Genomic DNA, 26,101 nt, shown 5'->3' with positions numbered 1-26,101 from the left:
GACCCACTGGTGAAATATCTAAACACTTAATTATTGACTGGGCACTCACCACATGCCCAGGACTGCGCCCAGGAGCTCAGCTCTTTCCCATTTTCTTTCCCAAGGTTTCTTTTCCGCTCCTGTCCCCTGATTGCAGGCTCTCCCGCTGGGGTCTGTGGCTGTGAGGGCGGGGTGGCTGCAGGCCCCCCGAAACACTGTGCAGCATCTCTTGCGTGTATTTCTCCAGAGAAGACAGTCTGTACCATGCATCAGATTCTCCAAAGGGCCAGAGACCCCCTGCCCTAGAAGACATTCCCTCGGCATTCAGAGCAGGGTAACCCTGCGTCATGACCCCATCAGGATCTCAGTAACCACATTCACCATCTTTCTGTGTTTTTCCCAGAGTGGTTAGTGACATCCCAAATCAGGCCATGCTGGTGAGAAGCCTCAGAGCCCTCTGACCCTTCACTGTCCCTAAACCCAGCCTCCAATTATTCCCCACATGTTGTGGTCTGCAAGCCCTGAAAGTTCATTGTTTTTGTTTTGGGTTTCTTTTTTTTTTTTGGCTGCACCACGCAGCATGCATGCAGAATCTTAGTTCCTCCCCCAGGGATTGAACCCGCACTCCCTGCAGTGGAAGCACAGAGTCTTAATCCCTGGGCCGCCAGGGAAGTCCCTGAAAGACCATTCTTATCTCTTCCTTCCCTCTGCCACGGGCAACTCTGGCCTCGCCTGTTTCAGTAGCTTCCGAATTGGTCTCTGGCTGGGGGTTTTGCTTCAACCATCCTCTGCACCAGCCCTCTGCACAGACCCCTTCAGCGGCTCAGGGTTCCTTGTGTGGGCTCACTGATCTCATGGCCTCACCCGCTCACCTAGCCACACGGGGCAGCCTGCATCCCTGGCTTCCCTCCCATCTCCCAGGTGTCTGCGTCCTCCCTGGCATTCTCCTTTTCCGTCCTGAATCTTCTCCCTCGAGAGAATAGGGCATCTGTGTCCCTTCATCTCCCGCACCTTCTCCTTCTCCTGCTCCCCTCCCACCTCGCTGGGTTCCTAACTTCAGGGCGTGCACGTTCCCCTGGATCACCAGCTCCTGGAGGGCAAGTCTCTGCCCCTGTGGTCAGTGCATCCCTGCAGGAGGACAGCCCTGGCACCGCTCGGCCAACAGAAACCTTTGCTGATGGGAACTGGAGGAGTTACAGAGTGCTGTGGGGCAATGAGCCAGCCCAAGGGAGGTGGAAAACCCTGTTAACCACACGTGTGGACCTAGACTCCCCGGCTCCTCCCCAGCTGACCTCCTCTGATAGTCCTTATCTGCTGGTGAAGGACCCCACCCGGCCTGCTGGGCCCAGCGGGGAAACAGCCTTAACTCTTCCCACGCCAAGCCTGGGGCTCGTTCCACCTATGAGCGTCTCCAGAAACCGTTCACGTCCCTCCTAAGTCACAGGGACCTCGGAACTGGTCTCCCTGCCTCTGGCTTTACTCCTTCCCTGCCCACGGGCACACGTCACCCAGAGTCCACTTTGTAGAACCCGGATTCACCACGCCACCTCCACCTTAAACCCCTTCCCCGCCTTCCAGCCCTTACAGGGCCTGCCTTGTCCTCTTGTCTCTCTCCTCCCTGGAGCTCCCACACTGTCCCCTCTGGTCCTGCTTTTCCCTCCGCCTGAACACCTACCCCTGATTCCATAGCAGGGCTCTTTCCTGTGTCTCCACATCACCTCTTAGGGAAACGTCCTGATCTCCCCTAGGACAGGGTACTATGTGCGGGTATTGCCCACCATACTGCAGGTTTCTAGAGGGCGGGGATAGGTCACAAGTGTTCCCTCGGCCCCAAGCCTGGCTGTGGGTAAAAGCTCAGCAAGTGAAATGACCTATCTGGGCGGTTATCTGATGCACATCGGCTGCGCAAAGGTGGTGGCCCTGGCTGCCTCGCTGCCCCGCGGGGCCCGGGTACGGACACCAGAGCCGGCTGAGCCCAGGGCTCAAACAAAAGGAGGCAGAGTGAGCCCTCGGTCCGTCCCGGCGGCGGCACTTGGGAGCGGAACCGCCGCTTCACTCAGAGAGTGAGTGGGACGCGCACCGTGGGAACGGCCGACGGCCCGCGGGCTGGAAGCGGTGACCGCAGAGCCCGAGACGGCGCAGACCTCTGGCGGCGGGCTCCGCAGGGCCAGGGGCGGGCGGGGGGCGGGGGCCGGCGCTGGGGCCGCGCCCTCCCGGCCACTCCCCGGGGCGAGCGGCGGCGGCGACCAGGGCGGCTCCCACACGCGCTGCGCCCGCGCCCGGCTGCCGGGGTTCCCGCGCGCCCCATGTCCTCCGCGCCGCTGCGCTCGCCCGCCCTGCGGCCCCACAGGATGAAGAAGGACGAGTCGTTCCTGGGCAAGCTGGGCGGCACGCTGGCGAGGAAGAAGAAGGCCAAGGAGGGTGAGTGCGCCGGCCGCAGGCCTCCTGCCGCGCACGCGCCGCGCCCCGCCCCGCGGGCCCAGGCGGGTGGCCGACCGCGCCCGCGCCCGCGCGCTTGCCGCCCCGAGTCCCGCCGGGACCCGACTGAGTGGCAGCCGGGACCACGCGGCTCGAGACCCGCCCGGCCCGCGCAGCGCGCAGCCGTGACCTTCGGGACAGCCCATGACCCTCGCTCGTTCCTCCTCCGAGACCTTTAAACGCCGGCCGGGAATCAGCCGCGAGCCTGGCCACCTCCCTTCCCCGGCGGCTCGTCGAGCCCCTTTGGGGCTCCCGGCGCCATCTAAACGCGCATCGTCAGCTCCTGCTGAGCAAATGTGGGGCGAGTCCCCGGTTCGCGGAGGACAGGCCCGTGCCCACCGCCGTCTGAGTCGCCGTTTCTTGAGCCCCCTTCCCCGCCCAGCTCGTTCAACCCTTGTGGCCGCTCGCTCTGTGAGCATTTATTGGGCACCAGCGCTGAGCGGGCAAGGCCCGGGGCCCGCTGGTGTTCGTGGTGTGGTGCTCTGCCCGGGATGCGGCCCCAGCCCCGGGGAGGGGAGGAAGGAAAGGGATGCCGAGCGGGCAGGCCGGAGGCTGCGAGGCCCACCGGCAAGGACTACGGAGCCCCCTCCATTTTTGACTCCACGTGTCCACGAAAATGATTCTCAAAAACTTCCTACCACCTCTTACCTTTTAAAAGTTTTCTTAGAGTTGTGAGGGATGTGACTTCCGGCATCTAGATTGTGTTCTTTAAATCCGGCTGTTTCCTGGGCCTCTCCCAGGGCCGCATTACTGAATTTTTCCTTTGTTCTGGCCCAGAGATTCCTCCCCTGGGCCAGATTCCCTGTGGGTAAGAGGGTGTTATACTGCGGTGGCTGTGAACAGGCTGGTGGGAGCTGGCCTCAGGCAGGACATTAGACAAGAGAGGATCCGGAGTCAGGGGTGTGCAGTGAGTTCCTTAAACCGTGGGTCCTCAACACCCGGGCCGCGGACTGGTACCGGTCCCCGGCCTGTTAGGAACTGGGCCTGGGCCCAGGGCTCAAACGTGTAGAACAAAAGGCAGAGTGAGCCCTCGGTCCGTCCCGGCGGCGGCACTTCATCAGCCTCTCCCCGTCGCTCGCATTAGCGTGTGAACCATCCCTTCCCCCTCCCTGCGTCCGCGGAAAAATTGTCTTCCACGAAACCGGTCACTGGTGCCAAAACGTTTGGGGACCGATGCCTTGAACCACCTGAGCCTGACCTGTGCTTTAGAAAGTCTTCCTGTACCTGGAGGATGAGTGTACCCCCCAGGGACGTGTGTACCCCAAGGACATACTTGCGAGGCACACGTGTCCCCGTATTAATTTCTCCCACTGAGGTGTGTATTCCTAGGGATACCCGTGATGCTTTACCTCTAGGGATGTGTGTACTCCCACACACTTTCCATCCAGGGATTTGTGTGTGTGTGTGTGTGTGTGTTTGGGGGGAGGGGTGCCTATGCATTTTCCACCAGGGATGCTTTTACCAAATTAGATGATTCAGTTCCATGAGGGCAGGGCCTTTCACCTTTAGTTTATCAGTGAAAAAATGTTGCCTGCCATATCGGTAAACAAAGGATGTTGCAGCCTTTGAGCCCCTACAACCATCCCAGAAGGTGAACCCTGAGGAAATTCAGGGTGGAAACAAGAACTGCTAAGCCCTCAGGCACTGCAGCGTCCCCCCCCCCCCCCGCATCCCGAGGGGACTCAGGATGAGAGCACAGGATGCTGGGGCCCCAGGTAGCTGAGGTGCACATCAAAGGAATGATTTCAATGAGCCCAGACCCTTGCATCTTCCCATACACAGAAAAGTGCTAAATTCCTTGAGATATCTGGTTTTCTTTAGTTAGTCATAATCTTTTGATGCTCCGATTACCTGGTCTTTGTTGCGAAAACCTGCTACATATCCTGGTTCCTCCTTTGCCTCTTTGGAGCGGTCCCTCAGAGCTATCTGAGATGCTGTGTCCCGGGCTTCAGTCCTCAGTTTTGTCCACCGAATAAAACATAATTCTCAACTTGCAGGTTGTACAGTTTTTTCAGTCAACAAGTTGTTCCAAGCAAATGAGCCCCTCCTCTCTGAAACCTGACGTTTAGGATCCAAACTGGCTTGTGTTAATCTCTTTCAAGTCACACCTCCGAAAAGATGGTAAATGGCCTTCACCCTTCCCTCGACCATTCCAGCTGCCTCTCTGATGTGCGGTCTCACTTGTAGTCCTCATCGCCCTCACCAAAGTCATTTCAGTTCCTCTTTACACCTTACGACAATTATAAACACAAATGTCAGACTCTTTCCAGTTCATTCATTGCCTGCTGTGAGACCCTAGGAGGAAAAGATAGATAAGGCCCTCGCTTTCATGGAACAGGGAATCAGTCGTAATAAATAAATAAAGCAGACCAATCATGCTGTAATAATATGTGCTGGGAGGAAGATGTAACAGTGCAATCACACGGATGCCCACGGAAGGCCTCAAAGCAGGTGGTGTTTGGGTTGAGACCTGAAGCAACCAGGAAAGCAATCTCTCACAGAATAGCAAGTCATCAGAATGCCCCGGAGATGACAGCTTTTTATAGGTGACATTTAACGTGCTCTTGAAATACGAAGAGCACATTCCTGAACTCATGGACCGGCCCCAAGCTCCAAAGCGACGTGCTTGCCCTTGCCTTCATGAGCTAGCCAACGCCTAGAAAGTCGAGGGCCAGTCTGCTTTAATTTAAGTAGAATTTAACAAGAATCACAATAGTCAGAGTCATCCTGTGATGAATGAAATAGGCCCAGAAACAGCAGGAGAGAGATGCTTCCATAGTACAGCGCCCTCGCTAGTGAAAGCCCCGAGCCCTAACCACTGGACCGCCAGGGAAGTCCCAGCTGTTGTTGCTTTGGTGTGTGTCAGCTGGGTCCCCTGCCTCGTTTTTCAAGATTGGGGTGCCTGGCACCCTCAGGGGTCCCCCCATACAAACAGAAGGTCACAAACACGAATTGGGCTCACACGCAGGAATCCAGGGAGGACTGTACTGGCCTTGGAAGGGCTCGGTGGCTTCTGTCTGGTCTTGTGGGAAGTGGGGAAGGAGTCAGGAGCGGGAGGCCGAGGTGTGAAGGCTGGAGAATGAGGTCCTCAGTGATTGAGAATTGCCAGTATCCCTGCGGGCCCGTTGCCTTGGCAACCTGCCCTCCCTGCCATTCATGTGGTTCACAGCTGGAGCAGTTCCTGGCCCAGCTCGGGCCCCTGTGGGGAGGCGCTCATTTGCCTGCCAGGGACCCATCAGACGAGGAGGCTTCGAGGTGTGCCGGGCGCTGCCAGCTGCGCAGTGGGTTTCGTTTCCTTTTTGTTAGAAAGTTCACGGTGAACTCAGGAGCGTGGGTGGGGGTCGGGGGAGGATGCTGGGACGAGGTCGGCATTGCCGAGAAGTTAGAGATCTGGGGGCGCCGGGGACATTCGCCCCCTCCCGGGTCGGCAGAACTTGTGGCTGTGAGAGGCACGGAGGGACGCGTTGGGGTGAATGTCCTGTCACCTTCCAGGGGAGGTCATGTTAGGAAATGTGTCCTGAGGTTTGGAGGAACCCATGCAGGAAGTGCCCGTGGACTAACGCTGATGTCCTATGGTAGGGAACCAAGTCGTGTCATGTGTCGGCCCGGTTTAGAAAACGGAACTGTGACGAACTGTGGGGTGTTGGGAAGAGTGGCAAGGAACACTTAAAAAACCCCAAAGCTCCCCTTAGGAGGCCTGGGGACTGTTAAGAGCCACTCATTAAAGTGGTTCGGTTTTACTGGAGCTGCATAGAGCAGGCGCAGAGGAAAACTCCCCACGAGGGCCCCCTGGTGGCCACGGGTGACAGCCGCACAGGTCCAGCGGGCCAGGAGGGGGGCGAGGGGGCGCCCCAGGGACGGATGCCCCAGCTGCTGTGTGAAGTCCTTAGAGGCGGGCGGCCAGCTCTGGGACGGGGAGGCCCTGGATGGAGGGGCGGGATGGGGTCCACTCCACCCATTTGTATGAGAGGCCCCTGCCTGCCCTTGGCCTCCGCCCTCTGCCCAGACACTAGTGACCGGCGCCGGGCTGCACAGCACCAAACCTGCCGCAGCCGAGCCTGGAGGCTCTGTCCCTCCTGCTTTTCCGAGGAAAGCAAGCATTAAGGACGTTCCTGTTCCCTGATAGCTTGTTTTTGTTTTTGTTTTTGTTTTTGTGGTACGCGGGCCTCTCACTGTTGTGGGACGCGCAGGCTCAGCGGCCATGGCTCTCGGGCCCAGCCGCGCGGCATGTGGGATCTTCCCGGACCGGGACACGAACCCGAGTCCCCTGCATCGGAAGGTGGACTCTCAAGCACTGCGCCACCAGGGAAGCCTTTTTAGTTTTTTTGAATTTGATTTAATTTTATTTTTTTTACAGCAGGTTCTTGTTAGTTATCTATTTTATACATATTAGTGTATATATGTTAATCACAATCTCCCAGTTCATCCCCCCACCCTTTCCCCCCTTGATGTCCATAGCTTTTTTTTTTTTGTAAATATATTTTTTAGAGCAGTTTTTGCTTCTCATTCCCTAATGACTTACAACGTGGAGTGTCTTTTTCTAGGCTCATGTGTCATCTGTGCTTCTTCTTTGGTGAAGTGTCTGTTCAGACCTTTGGCCCATTTTCTAATCAAGTTTGATTTCTTTTAGTTGAACTTTAGGACTTCTTGGCATATTTTGGATACAAAACCTTTGCCAGATGTGTCTTTGGCAAACACTTTCTCCCTCTCTGCAGCTTGTCTTCTGGTTCTCTTGACCCGGCTCGTCTTCTGAGCACTTGAGGCAGAAATGGAGGTAAATGAGCAAGGTATTGACTGAAACCTCATGAATTTTTTGGTGTCTAAAGAGACACCAGTGGGCTGCGACCTTGAACCGAGGGCTGAAGGTATTAAGTTTCTTTTGTGGGCTTTAAATAACTTCCAGGAGAGAATCTCAGTTTAAACCACTGTGTTAACCCCTGTGCGTTCCCTTCGGTTCTCCCCGTTCTCTCGAGCTATCAGCTGCGTAGATGCAGTGTTGTCCCCAAATACCATCCCACTTCAACACTGCTCTGTAATAAGAGTACCTGGACAGAGGTGCCTGCAAGGTGGGACTTTTCCCCTCATGTTATTATTTATTCATTTATCTATTTATAGGATAAAATATATCAGTATTTTTAAAAATTTTTATTGAAATATAGTTGATGTACCGTGTTGTGTTCGGTGCAGGCGTACAGCACAGTGACTCAGGTATTCCCCTCATTTTACAGTTGAGGAAACACAACCTTGCCCCGTAGCCACTTCATGGCAGTTTAAACCAGTGGTTCTCAGGTGGGGATGATTTTGCCCCCAGGGGACATTGCCAGTGTCTCATCTTGGCTGGGGTGGGGATGCTAGTGACATCTAGTGCCTGGAGGCCAGGAATGTTGGTAAACATCCCATAGCGCACTGGACAGCCACACACAATGTCTGATAACCGTGCCGAGGTGGGGAAACCTGGTGTTTCTTTCCTGAGGTGTCTCCAGAGCCAGGAGGAGGTTGACCAGCCTCAGGGCGTGGGGCAGCTCCTCGGGGCCCTCGACTGCCAGGGTCTGGAAATGCCCCCCAGAGCCTCCCCCGCCACCCCGTGAACCCGTTCTCCGCGCGGTGCCTGGGGCTCTCAACTCAGTTTCTCGAGGGGGAGAATCCGCACGGCTCCCCCGGACCGGGCACACTAGGCCGGGCACACATGGCTGGGGCAGCCGGTTCCAGGCAGGTGTGGTCCAAACATGGAGTCACCTGGTGAGTGGGGGTCCTGGGGAGAGATGCGATGTCCTTGGCAGACATCCCTCTCTGGAGATGGAGAGTGAGAAGAAATGGAAAACTTCCGTGAAGGTTCAAAGGAAGTGCAATCAAACCCTCCATAATTGCTTCAGCGCAACCTTGTAAATCAACTATACTCCAATAAAAATTAAAAAAAAAAGATAAAACATAATTGTTTCGAGTGGTAGATAGGAAGGAGAAGGTGAAGGCCCACTCGGCCCCGTCCCAGGACGGCAGAGGGAGGAGGTGCCCGTGAGCTCCGAAGACCTAAGGACACAGGGAAAAGAATCTTTGCCTGGCAGGCTGGGGGCTGGTGGCAGGCGGTGACCTGGGCCAGGCCTGTCCTTAGGAGCCTGTGGGTGCTGTGAGGAGGGGGCAGGCCGGTGTGGTGATGGACACCCAGGGGAGACACACATCCGGGATTTGGGGGTTCTGGGTTCTGGCTAGAGGAAGTGGTCCCCCGGTTGCGTGTAAAGACTGGCTAGGAATTAGAAGAGGAGGGGCCCTGGAGGAGACCCCAGCTAGTTCCGCTGGGGAAGTGCAGGCCGTTCAGAGTGGCCGGACCGTGGTGTGGTGTGTGGGCCGTGGTCAGCCTTGGGGCAAGCTGGAGCGGTCACTGGGCCCTGTCATCCCCGCACGTGGGAGCAGTGGGCACCAGTTACCAATCTCAGCTACTTTAGAGAGGCCGGTGTCAAATGGACCGGAGCGGGGTGATCGGCGGGGAAGCAGCTCCAGCGTAGGTGCAGGCAGGGCGGGCTTCCTGGAGGCAGTGTGCTGGGCTGGGAGCAGCAGGATTCCTGAGACGTGAGGAGGCGACAGCTGCAGGGTGAGATGCAGAGGTAGCAACCCAGAGGCCACTCTGAGATGGAAGGAACTGCATAGAAACAGATTAGATGAGGGCCGGTTCTCCAGGCCCCTGACCCTGCTCCCACTTAGTTACTCTTGGGGCCGAGGCACCTGGGGAGGTGTAGAGTTCTGGCTGTTTGGGGTGTTTGCATAGAGAACTTTCTGGGCACATAGAGACTTCGAGGTGATTTCCACATCCTCTTTAAGCAGATCTCAGCACACCCTCCCACTTACTTTTGAAAATAAAAATGGGATAGTATCCTTCTTTGCTGCAAGATGTAGGGAAAGGATTTGTAATGAGTTTGGTCTCCTTTGGCCAGGGAGGTGGGACTTTTTGGGGATTCTTTGCCTTTCCAGTCCCTCTTTGCTCACGTGATCCCCTTGATGGTCTACCCTCAGGAAGTTGACTACCCATCACGGTTAAGGTGGGTTGGACTCCTAACTTACAAGAAGGGGAAGAGGGTGGCTGGAAAGAAGGGGAGGGAGGTGAGCAGGTGAGGACCCGGGGCCATGTACACGATGGGTTCTAGAATGTTCTATGGGAAGAGAAGTCAGTGTAGGTCCTATTTGAATCCAGCGGGTTGTGAGGTTCTCTGCAGACCCTGCCGTGTTTCTTGCTGCAAACCCTAAGGCATCTTCTTTGAACAGGGCTGCCTCTGTCCATGGGGGCTGCTCTTGGTCAGAGAGGGAGGTACAGTCTGTCGACTCCTGTAATGCAGTCCTGAGGAAGTCACTGGAAACCACTGTTCTGTTTTCCTGTCTCTGGCTGAGAGGAGGTGGCTTTCAGGGGGCTTGGTGTGGCTTTGTCGAGTTTCCTTTGATTATTATTCTGATTATAATCTTCAAATCCAGCACTTCTCCTTGTTTGTTCCACCGTTGTCCAGATGCACCCGGGGCATTTCAGAGAGAAACACGTAGGCACGTCAGCGTGTCCCACACTGGGCTTTTTTTTCCTGGCCATCTACTGAAATCTCTCGGAAATTTTGCTTCAGTAGAGAATGGAAATGGTGACACTGGACCCGGAGTGATGACCTTATGTTCCTTACCTTTCAGGAACAGCTAACTCTCTGTGGTCCTCCTAGCATCTTGGTTATACCTGCGTGGTCCCAGAGAGTCAGGTCGCCTTGGCAACTTCACACTCGTTAGAGGAGCTCACCTTTGAATTCCTGTTTCCACCCCATGGAATTAATATTTATCACACGTCCCGAAGTTGCTTACCCTCGCGTTCCCTGTCCAGTCGTCAGAATAATTAAGGGATGGTTAGAAGATGTAAGTGGGTAAGCGCCTGTTGTGAGCGGATTTTAAATGCTCTATGTGATTGATTTCTCCCCTGTTGTGGTTGGCAGAGGGCAGGTCCCTTTACCCAGCTGTTTTCTTATTTTCCATCGTAGGAAAGAGGTACCCAAAGAAAGCACATTTTCTCCTTGCATAAGCCGTACACTTGACTTTTTAGGTTTCAGATGAAAAATGGCTTTACTTCCTATTGAGTATATTTATTATTTTCTATATTATGCAGAGGCTGAAGAAACATATTAGTAAGTCTAAGAGTACCTTATAAACATATGTTGGCCTAGTGGTGTTAATCTGCTAGTCTGTACTCAGTGCTGTTGGGGTAAAAGAATATAAACACGAACTACAATCAATTCTAGAAGCTTTTGGTGACTTTTGCCTCATTGAGATGCTACTATTTTTTTTTTTAAGTATAGTCGATTTACAATGTGTTAATTTCTGGCGTTCAGCAAAGTGATTCAGCTATACACACACACACACACACACACACACATACACACACACACACATATACACACACACACACACACACACACATATATATATACACACACACACTTTTTCGGATTCTTTTCCATGATAGGTTATTATAAGATATTAAATATAGTTCCCTATGCTATACAGTAGGTCCTTGTTGATTTTCTATTTTATATATAGTGGTGGGTATATGTTAATCCCAAACTCCCAATTTATCTCTATTCCCCCCTGCTGCCGCCTTCCTCTTTGGTAACCATAGTTTGTTTTCTATGTCTTCGAGACTCTTTCTGTTTTGTAAATAAAGTTCATTTATATCCTTTTATTTTAGATTCCACGTATAAGCCGTATCACCTGGCATTTGTCTTTCTCTGTCTGGCTTATGTCACTTAGTAAGATCATCGCTAAGTCCATCCACGTTGCTGCCAATGGCATTATTTCATTCTTTTTTATGGCTGGAGATGCTGCTTCTTGGTAACATTAAAGGTTAAAAGAAGAAATGGAATGAGCAGCAGATTCCGGCATCACTGGTCTCTGGGGCTCACGGCACCAAAGTGTCACGTGATCGGCCCTGGGAAGCCAGTGGTCCTTTCGTTTTCTACTTCCTCTGGGTGTCAGGCCGTGGAATCCCCTTTTGCTGCTCTGTGTTTCGCCCTCTGAGTGTTAAAGCTTTGGGGCCTCACTTCCTCACTTGTGAGGCGGGGAAACGTGGGGGTGATACCAGCTCTGTGTCTCCGAGCCCACGAGGGCTCGTTGTTTTCCAGAAAGGCAGCATGTCTCTGAGGGAGGCTACACACCGGTGGGTAGAGCCGGGTCTCCGCTCCCATCCCTGCTCTGTGGGTCTGTTACTCCGCCTCTCTCAGCCTCTTTGCCTGACCAGCCCACGTGGATCACGTGGCACTTAGGTGATGTGGGGATAAAATGTGATGAAGGTCTTATCAGTAATTGAGTGCTCGGTAAGTGTTAGTTATTGATAATGTTGACAAGTGAGATATTGACACAGAGCTGGTTAGTGGTAGGGCAGGGCTGGCAAACCGTTTCCACCAGAGAGCTCGACCGATAATGGCTGCCTGCCCCTGTGTTAAGAAGGATTCTGAGGCTGCATCTGGATGGGGGGGTTGGGGGGGGGGAAGAACACTGGGACTAATTAGTCAAGCCTGCCACGTATATGGGAGGGTTAATTGCTGACTGATTGTCATCCCTGGAATAGAAACCTCTTCTCACTCTGGTCCTGTATCATGTCGACAGCTCTGGCTGCTTCTTTCACATTGTGTCTCATGAAGGCGCTAGTTGGCGGGTGGTAACAGAGTGACACAAATACTTTAAATTATTTGCATCTGGGGAATGTTGGGATCCTACTTCTTGTCCTGGACCGCTGTGACCAGGAAGCACTGTGCACGCTCCCTTGAAGTGTGCACTGCAGAGAAACGGAAGCTCCTGCGTTTGCAGAGCAGCAGGCGTTTGAGCTGGGACGCGGTGGTCCTGGAGTGTGACACCAGCTCAGCAGGCATCCTTGCCTACCTCACCCACCTCGGCCTCTGTCCTTGTCAGCAGCCTGAGGAAGCAGAACATTAGGCAAATCTGAGCAGTTTCTTACGCTTGCACGTTAGTTAGCAGTTGAATGCTTGCTCCTTAAGCTTAGGTGTTTTGAGATGATTGTCCTTGGTCTGGGTCTTTGAACCTTTACCTGCTAGAAAAGCAGAGCGGGTCAGGAATGTTGGTTTCCACAAGTAAGACCATCTTAATAGGTGACGCCTGTTATTTTCATAACTTAGGCGTTTTCCTACTTTCATTTGAAAAAAATTACAGTTCCAAAGGATCTAGCTTTTACTCCAATATTAAGTGATTAATAAGCTAAAGCGGGGCGGAACGTTTCCCAAGTCCTAGGGCTTGCTCAAACCCAGCACTCCCGGAAGCAGCTGTCTGGTTTGATGGAAGCCCAGCCGCCCTCAGTGTTTGCTGCTTCTCCCATTACCGTGGAGTCTGCTAGAACCGTCCAGGCGCTGCTTTAAGTATGTGGACAGAGCATCCTTTGAGCAGGCTGGGGAAGGGGACACCGTGCTTGTGGTGTTCGAAATTCATTGTTGGTATAAATGGACTTTGAGGGACGTCTTTCCCAAAACCTCCCTGGAAGTGTCTTCATCCCTCTATTTTCTCTCGTTTTGAAAATTAATATTATCTTTCAAAGTAAGACCTGAACGTGATACACGTGATACGTGATACATACAAGCTTAATAGATGATCAGCTAAGAAGCAGTGAGGGAAAAGTTAAAAGAAAAAACCAAACAAAACAAAACCACCCAGACCGGAGTCTACAGTGGTCGTGCTCATGGCCGAGGCTTGTTGGCACCCGTGGTGTTCCGGGCGCGGCACTAACCTCCACTCGTTTAATCCCCACCCAAAGCCGAGAAGTGGGTACTGCGTGGTTATTCCCATTCTGCAGATGAGTAAACAGAGGCCCAGAGAGGTGCAGTCCTTTGCAGGAGGTCACTCCGCCGGCCAGCTGGCCAGCCGCTGGCCGGTGAGATTAAAACCTTGGCAGCTTTGGTTCTTAACTGCCACCAACCTTGTCAACTGGAAAAGTGATTCAAATGCGAGTAGGCTTCCCAGCTGGCTCACAGCAAAGTCGTTATCATTCCTGGCATTTGAGATGCACTCAGCCCTGGTGGGAGGAAGGTGCTCCCGAGGAGACGAATGAGATCCATTTTGCGCTAAATGGACTCGTTGGCATTTGCAGAAAGAAAACAGAACCCCGGCGACTTGGTGCCGCTCCGGGACCTGGTCCAGGTCCCCGCTGGTCCTCCGTTGGCCTGCCCAGCTCCCGGCCAGTCTCCTCCGTCTTCCTTGGCTCGGGGCCCTCCCGTGTGCTGTTCCCTCTGCCCCATCGGCTTAAATGTCAGCCTCCAGCAGGTGGGGGCCCTGCACTGCCCGATCACCCACCACGTCCTGTGCCTTCCGGCCAGAGGTGGCAGGCTCTGTGACTATCTCCCGCTAGCCTGGGTCCCCCGGCCGGGGTGTCGTCATCTCTTCTGCAGAGATGATAAGAAATGGTCTCGGCCACTTAACGTGGTCTTTGTGTATCTGCTGAGTGAGCAAGAGGCAGTGTGCAGTGGTTACGGCCACTGAACTTGGGGCCCACCTTTGATGGTTACAACTCATCCAGCTGCGCTCTGGGGCTTTGACCTGGGGGAAGGTACTACCCTGAGCCGCAGTTTCCTCTTCTGTAAAGAGTACTTAACTCATAGGGTTATTGGGGAATTGAGTGAGTTATTAAACGTAATGATGTAAATTCTGCTGGGCCTGATCAGGCGATAGCATGGGAGAAAATATTCCCATGATTCGGGTACCAATTCCACTTCTGATCACCAGCTGTGATTCTGACAGCAATGCCGACGTGTGTGGGTTTTTTTGTCCACACCAAGTAATTCTCTGACTCCAGTATCAATTCGGTTCTGACACTATCTATCCGGAGATGGCATCAGATTCCACAAGTTAAGGACTCCGTCCCACAGGACTGCCCCCTACTTCGGATGCTAATCCCAAGTTCAGGTTATTTACTACCTGTGCTTCTGACCGACTGGGTATAAATCAGAGGTTTCCATGACCCCCTCCTTGGGTTTGATTAATTTGCTAGAGCGGCTCACAGGACTCGGAGAAACATTTTACTCACTAGGTTACCGGTTCATCATAAAAGGATAGAACTCAGGAACAGGCAGCTGGAAGAGAGGCACAGGGCGAGGTGTGGGGAAAGGGGCACCCTACTCACCCAGTACCTCCTTTGTTCACCGACCCAGAGGCTCTCTGAACCGAGTCCTTCTGGGCGTTTATGGAGGCTTCATTAGTAGGCACGATTGATTAATTCACTGGCCATGAGAGATTGCCCAAATCAATCTCTAGCCCCTCCCTCCCCCTTGGAAGTTTGGGGGAGGGCTGGAAAGTACCAACTCCCTAATCACATGGTTGGTTCCCCTGGCAACCAGCCTCCATCCTTAGGTTACCTAGGGGCTTTCCAAAAGTTACCTCATTCACATAAGACATCTTTATCGCTCCCATCACTTAGGAAATGCCTAGGGTTTCAGGAGCTAGGGCCAGGAATTAGGATGAAGATCAAACATATATATTTCTTATTACAAATCGCCATTATCCCAATTTTCAAAATACATGTCTGATAAAGGACTGGTGTCGAGGATATATAAAGGACTCCTTCAACCAATAATAGAAAGACAACACGATAAAAGAATCAAGGTTTGAACAGACGCTCCATCAGAGAAGATGCACCAATGGCCCGCATGCTTCTGGAAAAGCCCTCGGCCTCCGCGTCGTTAGCCTCCTGGGGAATGAACCACAGATTAGAAGCAGGGGGACATACTCCACACCTGCCAGCATGGCTGAAATGATCCCGCCGGGACTCGGCGAGGATGTGGGGGAACTGGAACGCTCATACACGCTGGGGGGAGGGGTTTACGGTGGTGCCATCACTCAGGAAGTCAGTTTGGTAGTTGCTCGAAAAACTAAACCTACATACATCCTCCCTGTGACCCAGCAATGCCAGTCTGAGATACTTAGTTAAGAGACATAGAAACCTGTGTCCATACGAAGCCTTGTAGCAGAACGTTCATAGCAGCTTTACTCAGGATAACTAAGACCCGGAGACAGCTGCCCATCAACAGGAGAATGGAGAGGTGGGCGGGGCTGCTGGGCCTTGAGAGGCAGCAGGTACCAGCGCACACGACACAGTGACTCAAAACCGCTGTGCCAGCAACAGAAGCCAGACCCAAGGAGCACGTGCTGTGACTCCGTTCCTCAGAAGAAGGAGCTCTCGATGGGCGCAGCTAATCGCTGGTGGTCGCCTCTGGAGTGGGATGGGGCCTGGCTGCGGAGGGGCGGGACAGAATCTTCTGTGACTCAAAATATCCTCTATCTTTTTTTTTTTTTTTTTGCGGTACGTGGGCCTCTCACCGTTGTGGCCTCTCCCGTTGCGGAGCACGGGCTCCGGACGCACAGGCCCAGTAGCCACGGCTCACGGGCCCAGCCGCTCGGCGGCACGTGGGATCCTCTCGGACCGGGGCACGAACCCGCGTCCCCTGCATCGGCAGGCGGACTCTCAACCACTGCGCCACCAGGGAAGCCCCTGTCCTCTATCTTGATAGGGGTTTAAGAGACACAGGGGCACGCATTTGTCAAAACCCCTTGAATGTGCACTTCAATGTATGCAAATTTTAACTAGAAAGAAGAAAAGGATTATAAATGAACACTGTGCTCTAGCTGGTGATGTGTATATTCAGGGGGAGAGGTCTCCCTGTCTGCAGTTTACTTTGAAATACATAACAATTAAAATGGTGTGGCAGGGCCCCAAAGATGTCCACGTCGCAGTACCCAGCGCCTGTGACTGCATCACCGTAACGTGGTACAGAGGACTTAGCAGATGTGATTAAGTGAAGGAACCTGAGATGGGGAGATGATCCTGGATCATCCAGGTGGGCATAGGGTCCTCACGGGAGGGAGGCAGGAGGTCAGTGTAAGGGAGAGAGGTGTGTCGATGGAAACAGAGGCTGGAGTGATGCAGGGCCTCAAGCCAAGGAACGTTGGCACCTCTAGAAGCTGGAAAAACCAAGAAGCAGATTCCGCCTCCACCCTCCAGAAGGAGCACAGCTCTGCTGACAACTTGATGTTAGCCAGTGAAACCTATTTTGGACTTCTGAGCCCAGAACTATAAGATAATAGATTTATATTGCTTTAAGCCGCGGCATGTGTGGTCATTGGTTAAGGGAGCCCCAGGCAACTGATACAGATAGATTCCTGGGTAGACAGAGGGATGGATGGATACATAATGAAACAGTTACAGAAAAATGTTAGTGGTAGACTCCAGGCAGTGGGTGTACAGGCGTTCACGGTCCGGTTCTTTACATGTTTCTATACGTTTGAAAATTGTAATTGTAAAAAATGGGGAAAATGCCTGGGTTAGGCACGTAATAAGCTCTACATAGGTGTTAGCCGTCATTCTCATCATCGTTACCATTACGGCCACTCCCCACTTTATCCGTCAAATACAGAAGAGGTGCAGAAAGAGAAGGCCATGGGTTGGTGGTAACTGGACAGAAATAATAAAATAAAATAAGACCATCATGACTTATTTGGATAGTTGCTTCCATTTAAGAAAACTTGAGAGAAGAATTCAAGTGAAGGGATGGGAACTCAGGAGCCAGAGCCCAGTCAGTGTCATTTCTGCCAGTTGGCCGATTGGGTCCAGGCTGCACACAGGTGCAGGGAAGGGACGGAAGACGGTGCCCCGGGAACTGCGCGTCCATATCCTCAAACCCCCTGAGCTGCTGCTGCTGCTGAGGGTGTCTGCACTTTGTTAGGGGAAGAGAGCGTTTTAGTTAAGTTGATCTAGAAAACATATTATTAGTAGAATGAGATTTTAATGATTTGAAATTTTGTTGGAGCTGCACGCAATTTCAATCTTACTGTGTGCAGCTCGGCTTGGTTTTGTTTTATTTTCTGCTCAGGCCCCGTGGCAAGGACACATTTCTACAATGATTATTTAGCTTTTCTTTCTGAGAGCCCTACGTGCAGGCTGCTTTTAATTTTCTTGTTTTGAAAACCCCTCGGAAGGAAAGAATATCCTTTTCGTACACACTTGGCTGCCTCGATCACAAGCAGAGTATGAGTGTTGCCACTGAAGAGATTCATGTTTGTTTAAGGGTTATGCCAGGTCTCTGCTCATTATTCGTGATGGCCAGGAAGCGGAGACGACCCAAATGTCCATCAGCAGCTGAATGGAAACACACAGTGTGGCCTATCCATGCAGTGGAATATTATTTGGCAATAAAAAGGAGCGAGGTACTGACACAGGCTGCAACGGGGATCAACCTTGAAAACATGACGCCCAGTGAAAGAAGCCAGACACAAAAGGCCACATGTTGTGCACCTCTGTTCGTATGGAGCGTCCAGAGTAGGCAAATTCACAGAGACAGAAACTAGACTCGTGACTGACAGAAACTAGACTCTGTGAGCAGGAGAGATGGGAGTGACTCGTGATGGATCCAGAGTTTCTTTTTGGAGTGATGGTAACGTTCTTAAATGGATTGTGGTGTTGGTTACAAAACTCTGAATATACCAGAAACCATGGAACCGCACACTTTAACAGGGCCAGCTGCATGGGGTGTGAATTCTATCTCAATAAAGCTGTTAAAAAAAACAGTGTGCGGCTCAGAGCCCGAGCTCAGAGCTTGTCCTGCCTCCCTCCAATCATGGATCCGTTTCCCTGCATGTTTCCAAGGTGGGATCCTTAACCTGCGGGGGAGGATGGGGTGTCCTCCAGGAAGCACGTTGACTTTTTCTATTTGATTCTGTGTCATTTCGTTAGAGAAATGTGCTGGTCACAGCTTTCAGAACTGATTTTATGACCCACGGGGTCAAGAAGATAATTTTCAAACGTTGCTCTGAGAGATGCAGGGAAGGGGAATGAGTCGGTGGGTGTTACGGGACCCGAGTACTTTCGAGGGATTTATTGTCGGCCCTGGTGTTCGGTGCTCCAACCCGGATTCTCAACTCCCTGGTTTGTTCATTGTTGTTCGTTAATAGTTCGGCCTTCCAGGCACATGGTCATTCATCAGTGTATTTACTGAGCTCCCTCAAGACCAGCTACCGGGGTGGGACGGGCGACCAGTGGAGTGGCCCTGCCCTGGACGCCGGCCCAGCCCTCGTGGTGTTAATGTTCCCCCCCCACCCCGCTCTTGCTGTCCACTCTTTATTCCCCGCTGAATGACCTCGGCCCCCTCGCTGAAAACCAGTTCGCCATTGGCTGTGAGTGTATTTCGGGCTCTATTCTAGTCCATTGGTCTGTATGTCTAGCCTATGCCATCATCAGACTGTCTGCAGCTTTGTAGTAAATTTCCCCCACTTTGTCCTTCTTTCTTTTTCCAGATTGCTTTGCCTATGCAGGGTCCTTTGAGAGTCCGTCTGAATCTTAGGGGGGACATTTTGTTTCTGTCGAAATTGCCACTGGGATTTTGATAGGGATTGCATTGAATTTCGAGATTGGGTTGTATCGTTGTCTTAACAGTGTTAAGTCTTCCAGGCCATGAACACGGACGTCTTTCGATGTATTTCGGTCTTTCTCCCTTAGTTTCCTTCCGTGGGGTTACGTAGCTCTCAGTGTGCAAGCCTTTGCCTGCTTGGTTAGACGTGTCCCTGGGAGCTCTGTGTCTTTGGATGCTGTTATAGATGGACCTGTTTCGTGTGCCGGGTGTTTACCTGAGCTGCAGTCCGAGCAGTGCCTGGGTCCTGCACCTCAGGGCCGCTCCCCCTTGCCCACTCGCCTGGTTCTTGCCACGTTGCTGGGGTCTCACCCTCGTGGTTGGATGTCGTTGACAACCAGGGGAGGTCGTGCCCCTGGCTGCGCTTGGCCGATGGCGGCGGGGATGCGGGGCTGACTGCAGGAGAGGATGAGCCCGAGTCCCTGGAGGTGGACCAGGTCAGCTCTCGAGTGGCTAGCTGGCAAGTCTGATAGAGGCCGGGGGTCCGGGCACAGAGGATGGTGAAGTCATGAAGCTGAGGCAGGCTGTCTCAGTGACACGTTATCTCCTTACGCAGCCCCTTGGATACACCTGATTAAAAGAGGGGTGCAGAGGGCACTTACCACCCTGGTCGTGTCAGCTGGAGTGGTGTGCTAACAGGACGGTTCTGCAGAATCCCTGGCGGGACCACAGGGTCTTCTCATCGGCTCGTTTCCTTCATGGGTTTAGGACGGCGCTGCTGGGGACTGGAAGGCTGAGGCTGAAACCGAGCAGGACCCTGTGGGCTCCTGGGCACGGAAGCCTTTCTGTACCACACCCCCCCGCCCCGTTTCACGTAGGCAAGACTCCAGCCTCCAGGACCTTCCCTGAGTTCCAAAGGGCAGGTTCGAACAGTTGCCAATGAAAGGAGGAGCAGCTAAGGAACCACGTGGGGCGAGACTAATGGGAGCAGAGAAGCGCCCTTGATTAGCAACAGGGTTTCGTACCCAGGAACCTGCGCAGGGTCCTGCTAGCTTTCAAGGCCAGAGTCTGCTGACCAAGCCTCAGGGACCTTATAGTGAGGGCGGGGTGGGGGGGGTGGCAGCTGGATCTCCGATGACCCTGAGGGTTAAGCGAGGTCCTACACGGAAGGCTGGAGCACGGCCCGACCGTAGGGCGGCCTGGCGGGAGCTGTGGTTTCTCTTCCTTCTCATTTTGGTTGCCTCCCCGTCCCCAGCACTCCACACTATCAACTCCTCCGTGCTCACAGCAGCGTGTTGGGTGTGGGCGTGTTGTGATCCCATTTTGCAGATGAGGAGAAAGGACAAGAGAGGAGAGGGGCCCCACGGCTTGTCCGGGAGGAGCTGGGATGCACGCGAGCCGCTGCCCACTCCTCCCTGTGGGCGATACTTGGAAGCTCAGGAGAGCACCTGGGCCCCCGGACACTCCAGGGTGTGGTTATAACGACATTTGGGGGAGTGACTGTGAGAGGATGGGCCAGACGTGTGGTTCTTCTGCTGCCTTCTATAGGGACTACTGTGAAAATGCCACGAGTCACTCATTCATTCATTCATTCATTCGTGCTTTAGTTGAGCAGCCTTGGGAATAGAGCCTGCAATGTGCCGGTACAGCCCCTGTTCCGGGTGGTCCCAGAACAGACAGACCAGACCCACCCCCCACCCTCATGCTCCCCAGGGACGAGGGGACCTTAGCACACGTAGTGGGTCCAGTCCTGGCCTGGGGTTGGGGAGGCAGGTGCCCCTGCAGGGGTGGTACTTGGGCTCTGAGCTGGAGGTTGAGTTGCATTTTAGCAGGAAGGGTGGGGACAGACAGAGGGAACAGCTCGTGGGAAGGCTGACAGGCGAGTGGGGAAGAAGGTCGTGAGTTGTGCCCCCACCAAGTTCAGGCTCTGAAGTCCTAACCCCTTCTGCCTCAGTGTGACCTTACTTGGAGGTAGGGTCTCTAAAGAGGTAATTAAGTCAGAGTTAGGTCATGGGGTGGGCCCTCACCCAGTGTGAATGATGTCCTTATAAAAGGGAAATCGGGACACAGACGCACACGGAGGGAAGCAGTGAGGACACAGGGAGAAGGCAGCTGTCTGCAAGACCAGCAGAGAGCCCTCAGGAGAAACCAGCCCTGGATCTTGGACCTCCAGTCTCCGGACTGTAAGACAATTCACTTCTGTTGTTGAAGCCGCCCAGTCTGTGTACTTCCTTACAGCAGCCCTAGGATAGGAAGACAGTGTCTGGTTGGAACATGGAGGGAGTGGCCAGGATTGTGACGGGCGAGTCCCGGGCCCCTCTCTGGCCGTGACCACCGTTGGCAGAGGTGGTACTGTCCGCTCAGCTCGAGGATCAGTGCCAGGCCAGTCACGCACCACGGGGAGGCCTGCTCCGTCCTGGGCCTCTTTCAAGATGTATTTGTTTCTACAGAGGATGCCTGGCAAAGTAGTCCAAGTAATGGAGCTTTGCTGCGGCGTGACAGGAGGGCAGCAGGGCTGTTAACTTGGGGGCGTTCAGTGCCGGGAGGGGTTGCTGTTTGGAGCAGGGTGTGGCCCTGGTCATGGGTATCCATCTCGCCACTGACACTCAGGGTCCTTCCCGTCCCAGAGATGTGTGAGAGCAGCCTCTTCCGGAAACCCACCGAAGAGAGACAAAACAAAACCTCCAGACCAAGACAAACCAGGTCTGGGGCCTTGCATTTGAATGGGGTGAGACCTAAAAGAAATCCTTTTTACTTCCTCGTGGAAGGAGCGGTCTCAGCTTTGAGCCAGAGAGGCGCTGGTCCAGATCGTTTTGGTGGTAAGTGACAGAGACGCAGTTGCATGATTTCAAGGCAGAAAGGTTTGGCTTAGGTAAGCGAGCCTTAGAAGAGACAGAAGGGGCTGGTCTGGGGAGGCCTGGCTCAGAGATTGGCCCTGGTGCGACCCTGTCCTGCATGTGTAGCTCACATCCCCCCAGCACCAGGGGCCCCGCCTCCCCTCCCCCACCCCCGAGTCAGGTCACAGGTGCACCCTCAGCACCGTGTCCTATCTTGTATGTTCCATCGTGTCGCTGGGGCGGGCGGTGGGCTGTGCCTAAGACCGGATGACTCAGCACCGAGGTCTCCAGCGGCAGGTCCAGCTCTCTGGCTCCGAGGCTGTGCCCTGTGCTATGCCTCCTCCCCAAAGAAATCAAATGAGAATTGAGTCTCATTTGCAGATGAGGAAACTGAGGCCCCGAGAGGGGGCGGGAGCGAGGTGTCTTGTCTAATGGTCTTCTCACTGTAGGTCCTACGTGAGCTCAGTGTACACAGGTGTCAAAATGAAGGCCACCAACCGTGAATGTGATAGATGATCAGTGTGAAAGGGCATCCCTGGGCTTCCCTGGTGGCGCAGTGGTTGAGAGTCTGCCTGCCGATGCAGGGGACACGGGTTCGTGCCCCGGTCCGGGAAGATCCCACATGCCGCGGAGCGGCTGGGCCCGTGAGCCGTGGCCGCTGAGCCTGCGTGTCCGGAGCCTGTGCTCCTCAACGGGAGAGGCCACAACAGTGAGAGGCCCGCGTACCACAAAAAAAAAAAAAAAAAAAGGGACCCCTTTTCTCCCGCCTTTCCTCATTTCAGGCACTGTCCGAGAATGGAAGGTCCATTTGTCAGGGTAGCTCCGGTCTGATTCAGTTTGGAAGTTGTTCCACACTTTGAACTGGGGTAAAAGTATCCACCCAGTGAAAATGTGAGCAGGGGACACACAGAGTGCAGAGGCCGACCTGACGTCCCCAGCGGTGGACGGCCCTCTGAGGCTACGTGCCCACTGCTGTGGTGGCCCCATCGATTGCTTTTATTGTCCTCGGTGTTGGAATGAGACAAGTTGAAGCACGATTTGCGAGCGCGTTGCAAGGAACTCTGGGGACTGTGGAAGCCCTGGAGATTCGAGCTGGGAGTCAGACTCACGTTGGTGCTTTGTTTCTATTAAAGGCAGCAGATTTCTGCCCAGGATGCGGACTTGGCGGCCTGGAACGCGGAGCGAGTGGAGCTTAGCGCCTGAGCGGTTGGCACTTGACTCAGCCTCTGCTTGTCTCTGGCGGGGATTGGATCTCGATGTTCCCACCGTGAACGAGCCCAGCGCAGAGTTTCACGGGCATGCAAGGCCCTGGCTGTGTGCCCGGCGCTGGACTTGCCCAAATTCCTTCCTGCTCCTCCCAGCCACCATCCATAGAGGGGTCTGCAAACTTTTATTGCAAAGGGCCAGACAGTGTGGCAACTATTCAACTCTGCCCTTGTAGCCAGCAGGCAGCTGTGGAAATACTAAACCGGTGGGCCTGGTCGTGTTGCAATAAAGCTCATTTACCAGATTAAGCCGGGGACCAAAACTGGCCATGGTTTGCTGACCCCTGATCTATGGCATAGATTCTACTCCCTGGATTTGGGGTATGTTTTTAGTCCCTTCTTTTTTTTTTTTTTTTTTTTTTTTTAAATTAATTAATTTTGGCTGCGTTGGGTCTTAGTTGCGGCATGCAGGATCTTTCGTTGTGGTCTCTTTGTTGTAGCACATGGGCTTCCTAGTTGCGGCGTGCGGGCTTTGTAGTTGTGGTATGCGGGCTCAGTAGCCCTGCAGCATGTGGGGGACTTTCCGCCAGGGAAGTCCCTGTTTTTAGTCCTTTCTGCTTTGTTAAACTTATTTAAAAAGAAGTCCCCGGGACTTCCCTGGCGGTCCAGGGGTTAAGACTTTGCCTTTCGATGCAGGGAGTGTGGGTTCGATCCCTGGTCGGGGAGCTAAGATCCCATATGCCTCGTGCCAAAAAACCAAAATATGAAACAGAAGCAGTATTGTAACAAGCTTAATAAAGACTTTAAAAATGGTCCACGTTAAAAAAAAAAAAAAAAAGAAATCCCCCAACCCCCCTGCCCCACGGCAAGGTTCCTCACCCTTTACTCTGTGTGCAGATTGATGGAAAGAGGGATACAAGAGCTGAGACTGATGGGAAGAGGGATACAAGAGCCGGGTCACTTGTCCCCTCTTAGCTCGGTGACCTTGAGCTGGGCTCAGCCCATTCCCTTCTCTGAACAAGGGGATTGATGGCAACGCCTCGCGCACCGATCTCCTGGATTTCTTGAAGAATTACACTCGATAATGTGTGCGGAAGGGGCTTGTGAGCTGTCAAGTGTCTTCAAAGCGTGCACACGTTTGTCGCCAGGTTCACGTGTGGAGAAGCACATCGGGCAGAGGAGTGAAAAGAGAATCCGAGGCCGGGGCAGGCGGGGACTTATTTCTGCTTGTGCCACGCTCACGCCCCTTTCGGGGGCCAGGTGTCTGGCTTTTGCTGTCTAATCTGCGGAATCGAGTCCCCGGCGGCCCGTGTTTCTCCCCGGTGTCGCCGGCTTCCGAGCTCCATCTGTGCTGAGTAACGGCCACGCAGGGAGAAGCATAGATCTTCCGTGACACTTTAGCCATAAAGGTCCTTCTGTCGGTTAGTAGAAAAGGTCTCTTTTGACAGGTGCCGTGTAATCAAAGACATGTGCTTCGTGGCTGCAAGTTCCCTGCTGCAAAATAGATATAATTCTTATGAAGCGAGAGAGATGGCCCAAAAGAGCTGTTCCACCACTCGGGCTGTTTATAGGCACTGGGGGGATTAATGACAAAGCGGACAATTTTCTGCTGGCCCAGCTGGAGCTGGATATAGCCTGTGACTCCATCCCTGGGCTTTTGGCCACAGGCTTGACCTGTGCCAGGTCAGCGAGCACGTGAGCAGATGATGGTAGCGTGTGGACGTGGCCATGCGAGCGTCCAGCTCTACCCCAGCGGGCAAGGGAGACAGGCAGCTACCCGCTTCCCCTCTCAATGGCAGAAACCCTGTGGATGGTCAGCTCTGCACTTAATAAATGAAGCTCAGGCCAGGAAGCGCTTCTTTTTTTTTTTTTTTCTCCCCCCGCCCCGGCCACGCCGCGCTGCATGTGGGATCTTTGTTCCCCGATCAGGGATTGAACCTGTGCCCCCTGCAGTGGAAGCTCGGAGTCTTAACCCCTGGACCGCCAGGGAAGTCCCCAGGAAGCACTTTGCTTATGTGAATGTTGTCAGCAGACCAAGAAGGGCCCAGAACGGAGCATGAATGAAGATCTGTGTTATGGGGTTGAATTGTGTCCCTCCAAGAGCTGTTCAGTTCCTAATCCCCGGGGCCTGTGAATGTGACTGTTTTAGGAAATAGGGCCTTTGCAGACGTGATTAAGATGCAAGTAAACATGAAGTCATCCTGGAGTAGGATGGGCCCTAATATGACTGGGACCCTTAGAAGAGGAGGGGGAGAGACAGTCCCACGAGGCGAGGAGGCCGTGTGAGGACAGAGCAGGGTTAGGAGTGATGCGGCCACAAGCCAAGGACCGATGGCCACAGCCAGACACTAGGAAGAGGCAGGAAGGGTCCTCCCCGGGACCTCCAGGGGGGTACAGCCCTGCCCACACCTTGATCCCAGACTTAAGGCCTCCCGACTGTGAGTGAGAATGTCTGTTGCTTTAAGCCACCCAGTCTGTGGGCGTTTGTTGCAGCAGCCCCAAGACACGAACACAGTCTCAGCTGGCCTCTGACCTTCCGGTTGCCTGGTTCTCCAGCCAGTGCTGCTGTGAGTGAAATTCGAAGGTCACAGGGAGAAGTCAGGTTAACCTGGAGGCATTGCACGAAAGCCCCGTCGCCCGAGAGGTGGTGTGAATGGGGACCGGCAGGCCACGCTTGACTTGCGCAAATGTTGCTGGGTAGACCCAGGGGAGACGGAGGACTTCAGCCTACTTTCCTCACCCGGTACCGAGAATGCAGAAAGAATTCCTGTTCCTGCCATCACCCCAGCCCTAAATCCCCCACGCCTTGAAAATATTAAAAGATTGTGTTATGGTTTTCGTTAAGCATTGAAAAGTCAGCCATCTTTGTCTGTAAAGGTCCAAATACTTGAGACTCTGTGAGCCATCTGGTTTCTATAGAAACGACTAAACTCTGCCCTGGTAGCATGAAAGCCACCGTAGACGATACATAAATATACAGGTGTGGGTGTGTGCCGGTAATAGCTCATTTACAGAAGTGGGTGGTGGGCTGGATTTGGCCCACTGGCTGCACTTTGCCAATCCCTGGTTTAAACCAACAACGGAAAAAACCCCGTTTGTATGACAAGTTCTAGTTTCTAGAATGTTCTTACAGAGACGGCCATTTAACGTATTCTGTTATTGCTACCTGTGCCTTTTACAGGGACCCCCTGAAGTGAGTATCAGAGCGTAATGTGGACATTATGGATCAGCAACCACAGTTACTTTCCGT

The 26,101-nt window shown here is 53.4% G+C and overlaps 1 protein-coding gene across 7 annotated transcripts in view; it reads left to right on the top strand.

Moving 5' to 3' along the window:
- The first annotated feature begins 2,188 nt into the window (after positions 1 to 2,188).
- PARVB (parvin beta) overlaps positions 2,189 to 26,101 on the top strand; it is a 114,196-nt gene continuing 90,283 nt past the window's right edge. For 2 of the 7 annotated variants that reach the window (XM_032645771.1, XM_032645773.1), the window contains exon 1: positions 2,189 to 2,400. In XM_032645771.1, the coding sequence (XP_032501662.1) occupies positions 2,286 to 2,400 (115 nt within the window). In that variant the 5' untranslated portion in view covers positions 2,189 to 2,285. Of the gene's footprint in view, positions 2,401 to 5,717; positions 5,739 to 26,101 lie in introns of those variants that run through there. The other 5 variants (XM_032645772.1, XM_032645770.1, XM_032645776.1 and 2 more) reach the window with 5 other exon arrangements.

The sequence above is a fragment of the Phocoena sinus genome, chromosome 10 (genome assembly GCF_008692025.1).
Source record: "Phocoena sinus isolate mPhoSin1 chromosome 10, mPhoSin1.pri, whole genome shotgun sequence".
In the NCBI taxonomy this organism is placed as follows: domain Eukaryota; kingdom Metazoa; phylum Chordata; class Mammalia; order Artiodactyla; family Phocoenidae; genus Phocoena; species Phocoena sinus.
This window is presented reverse-complemented; position numbering and strand designations above follow the sequence as displayed.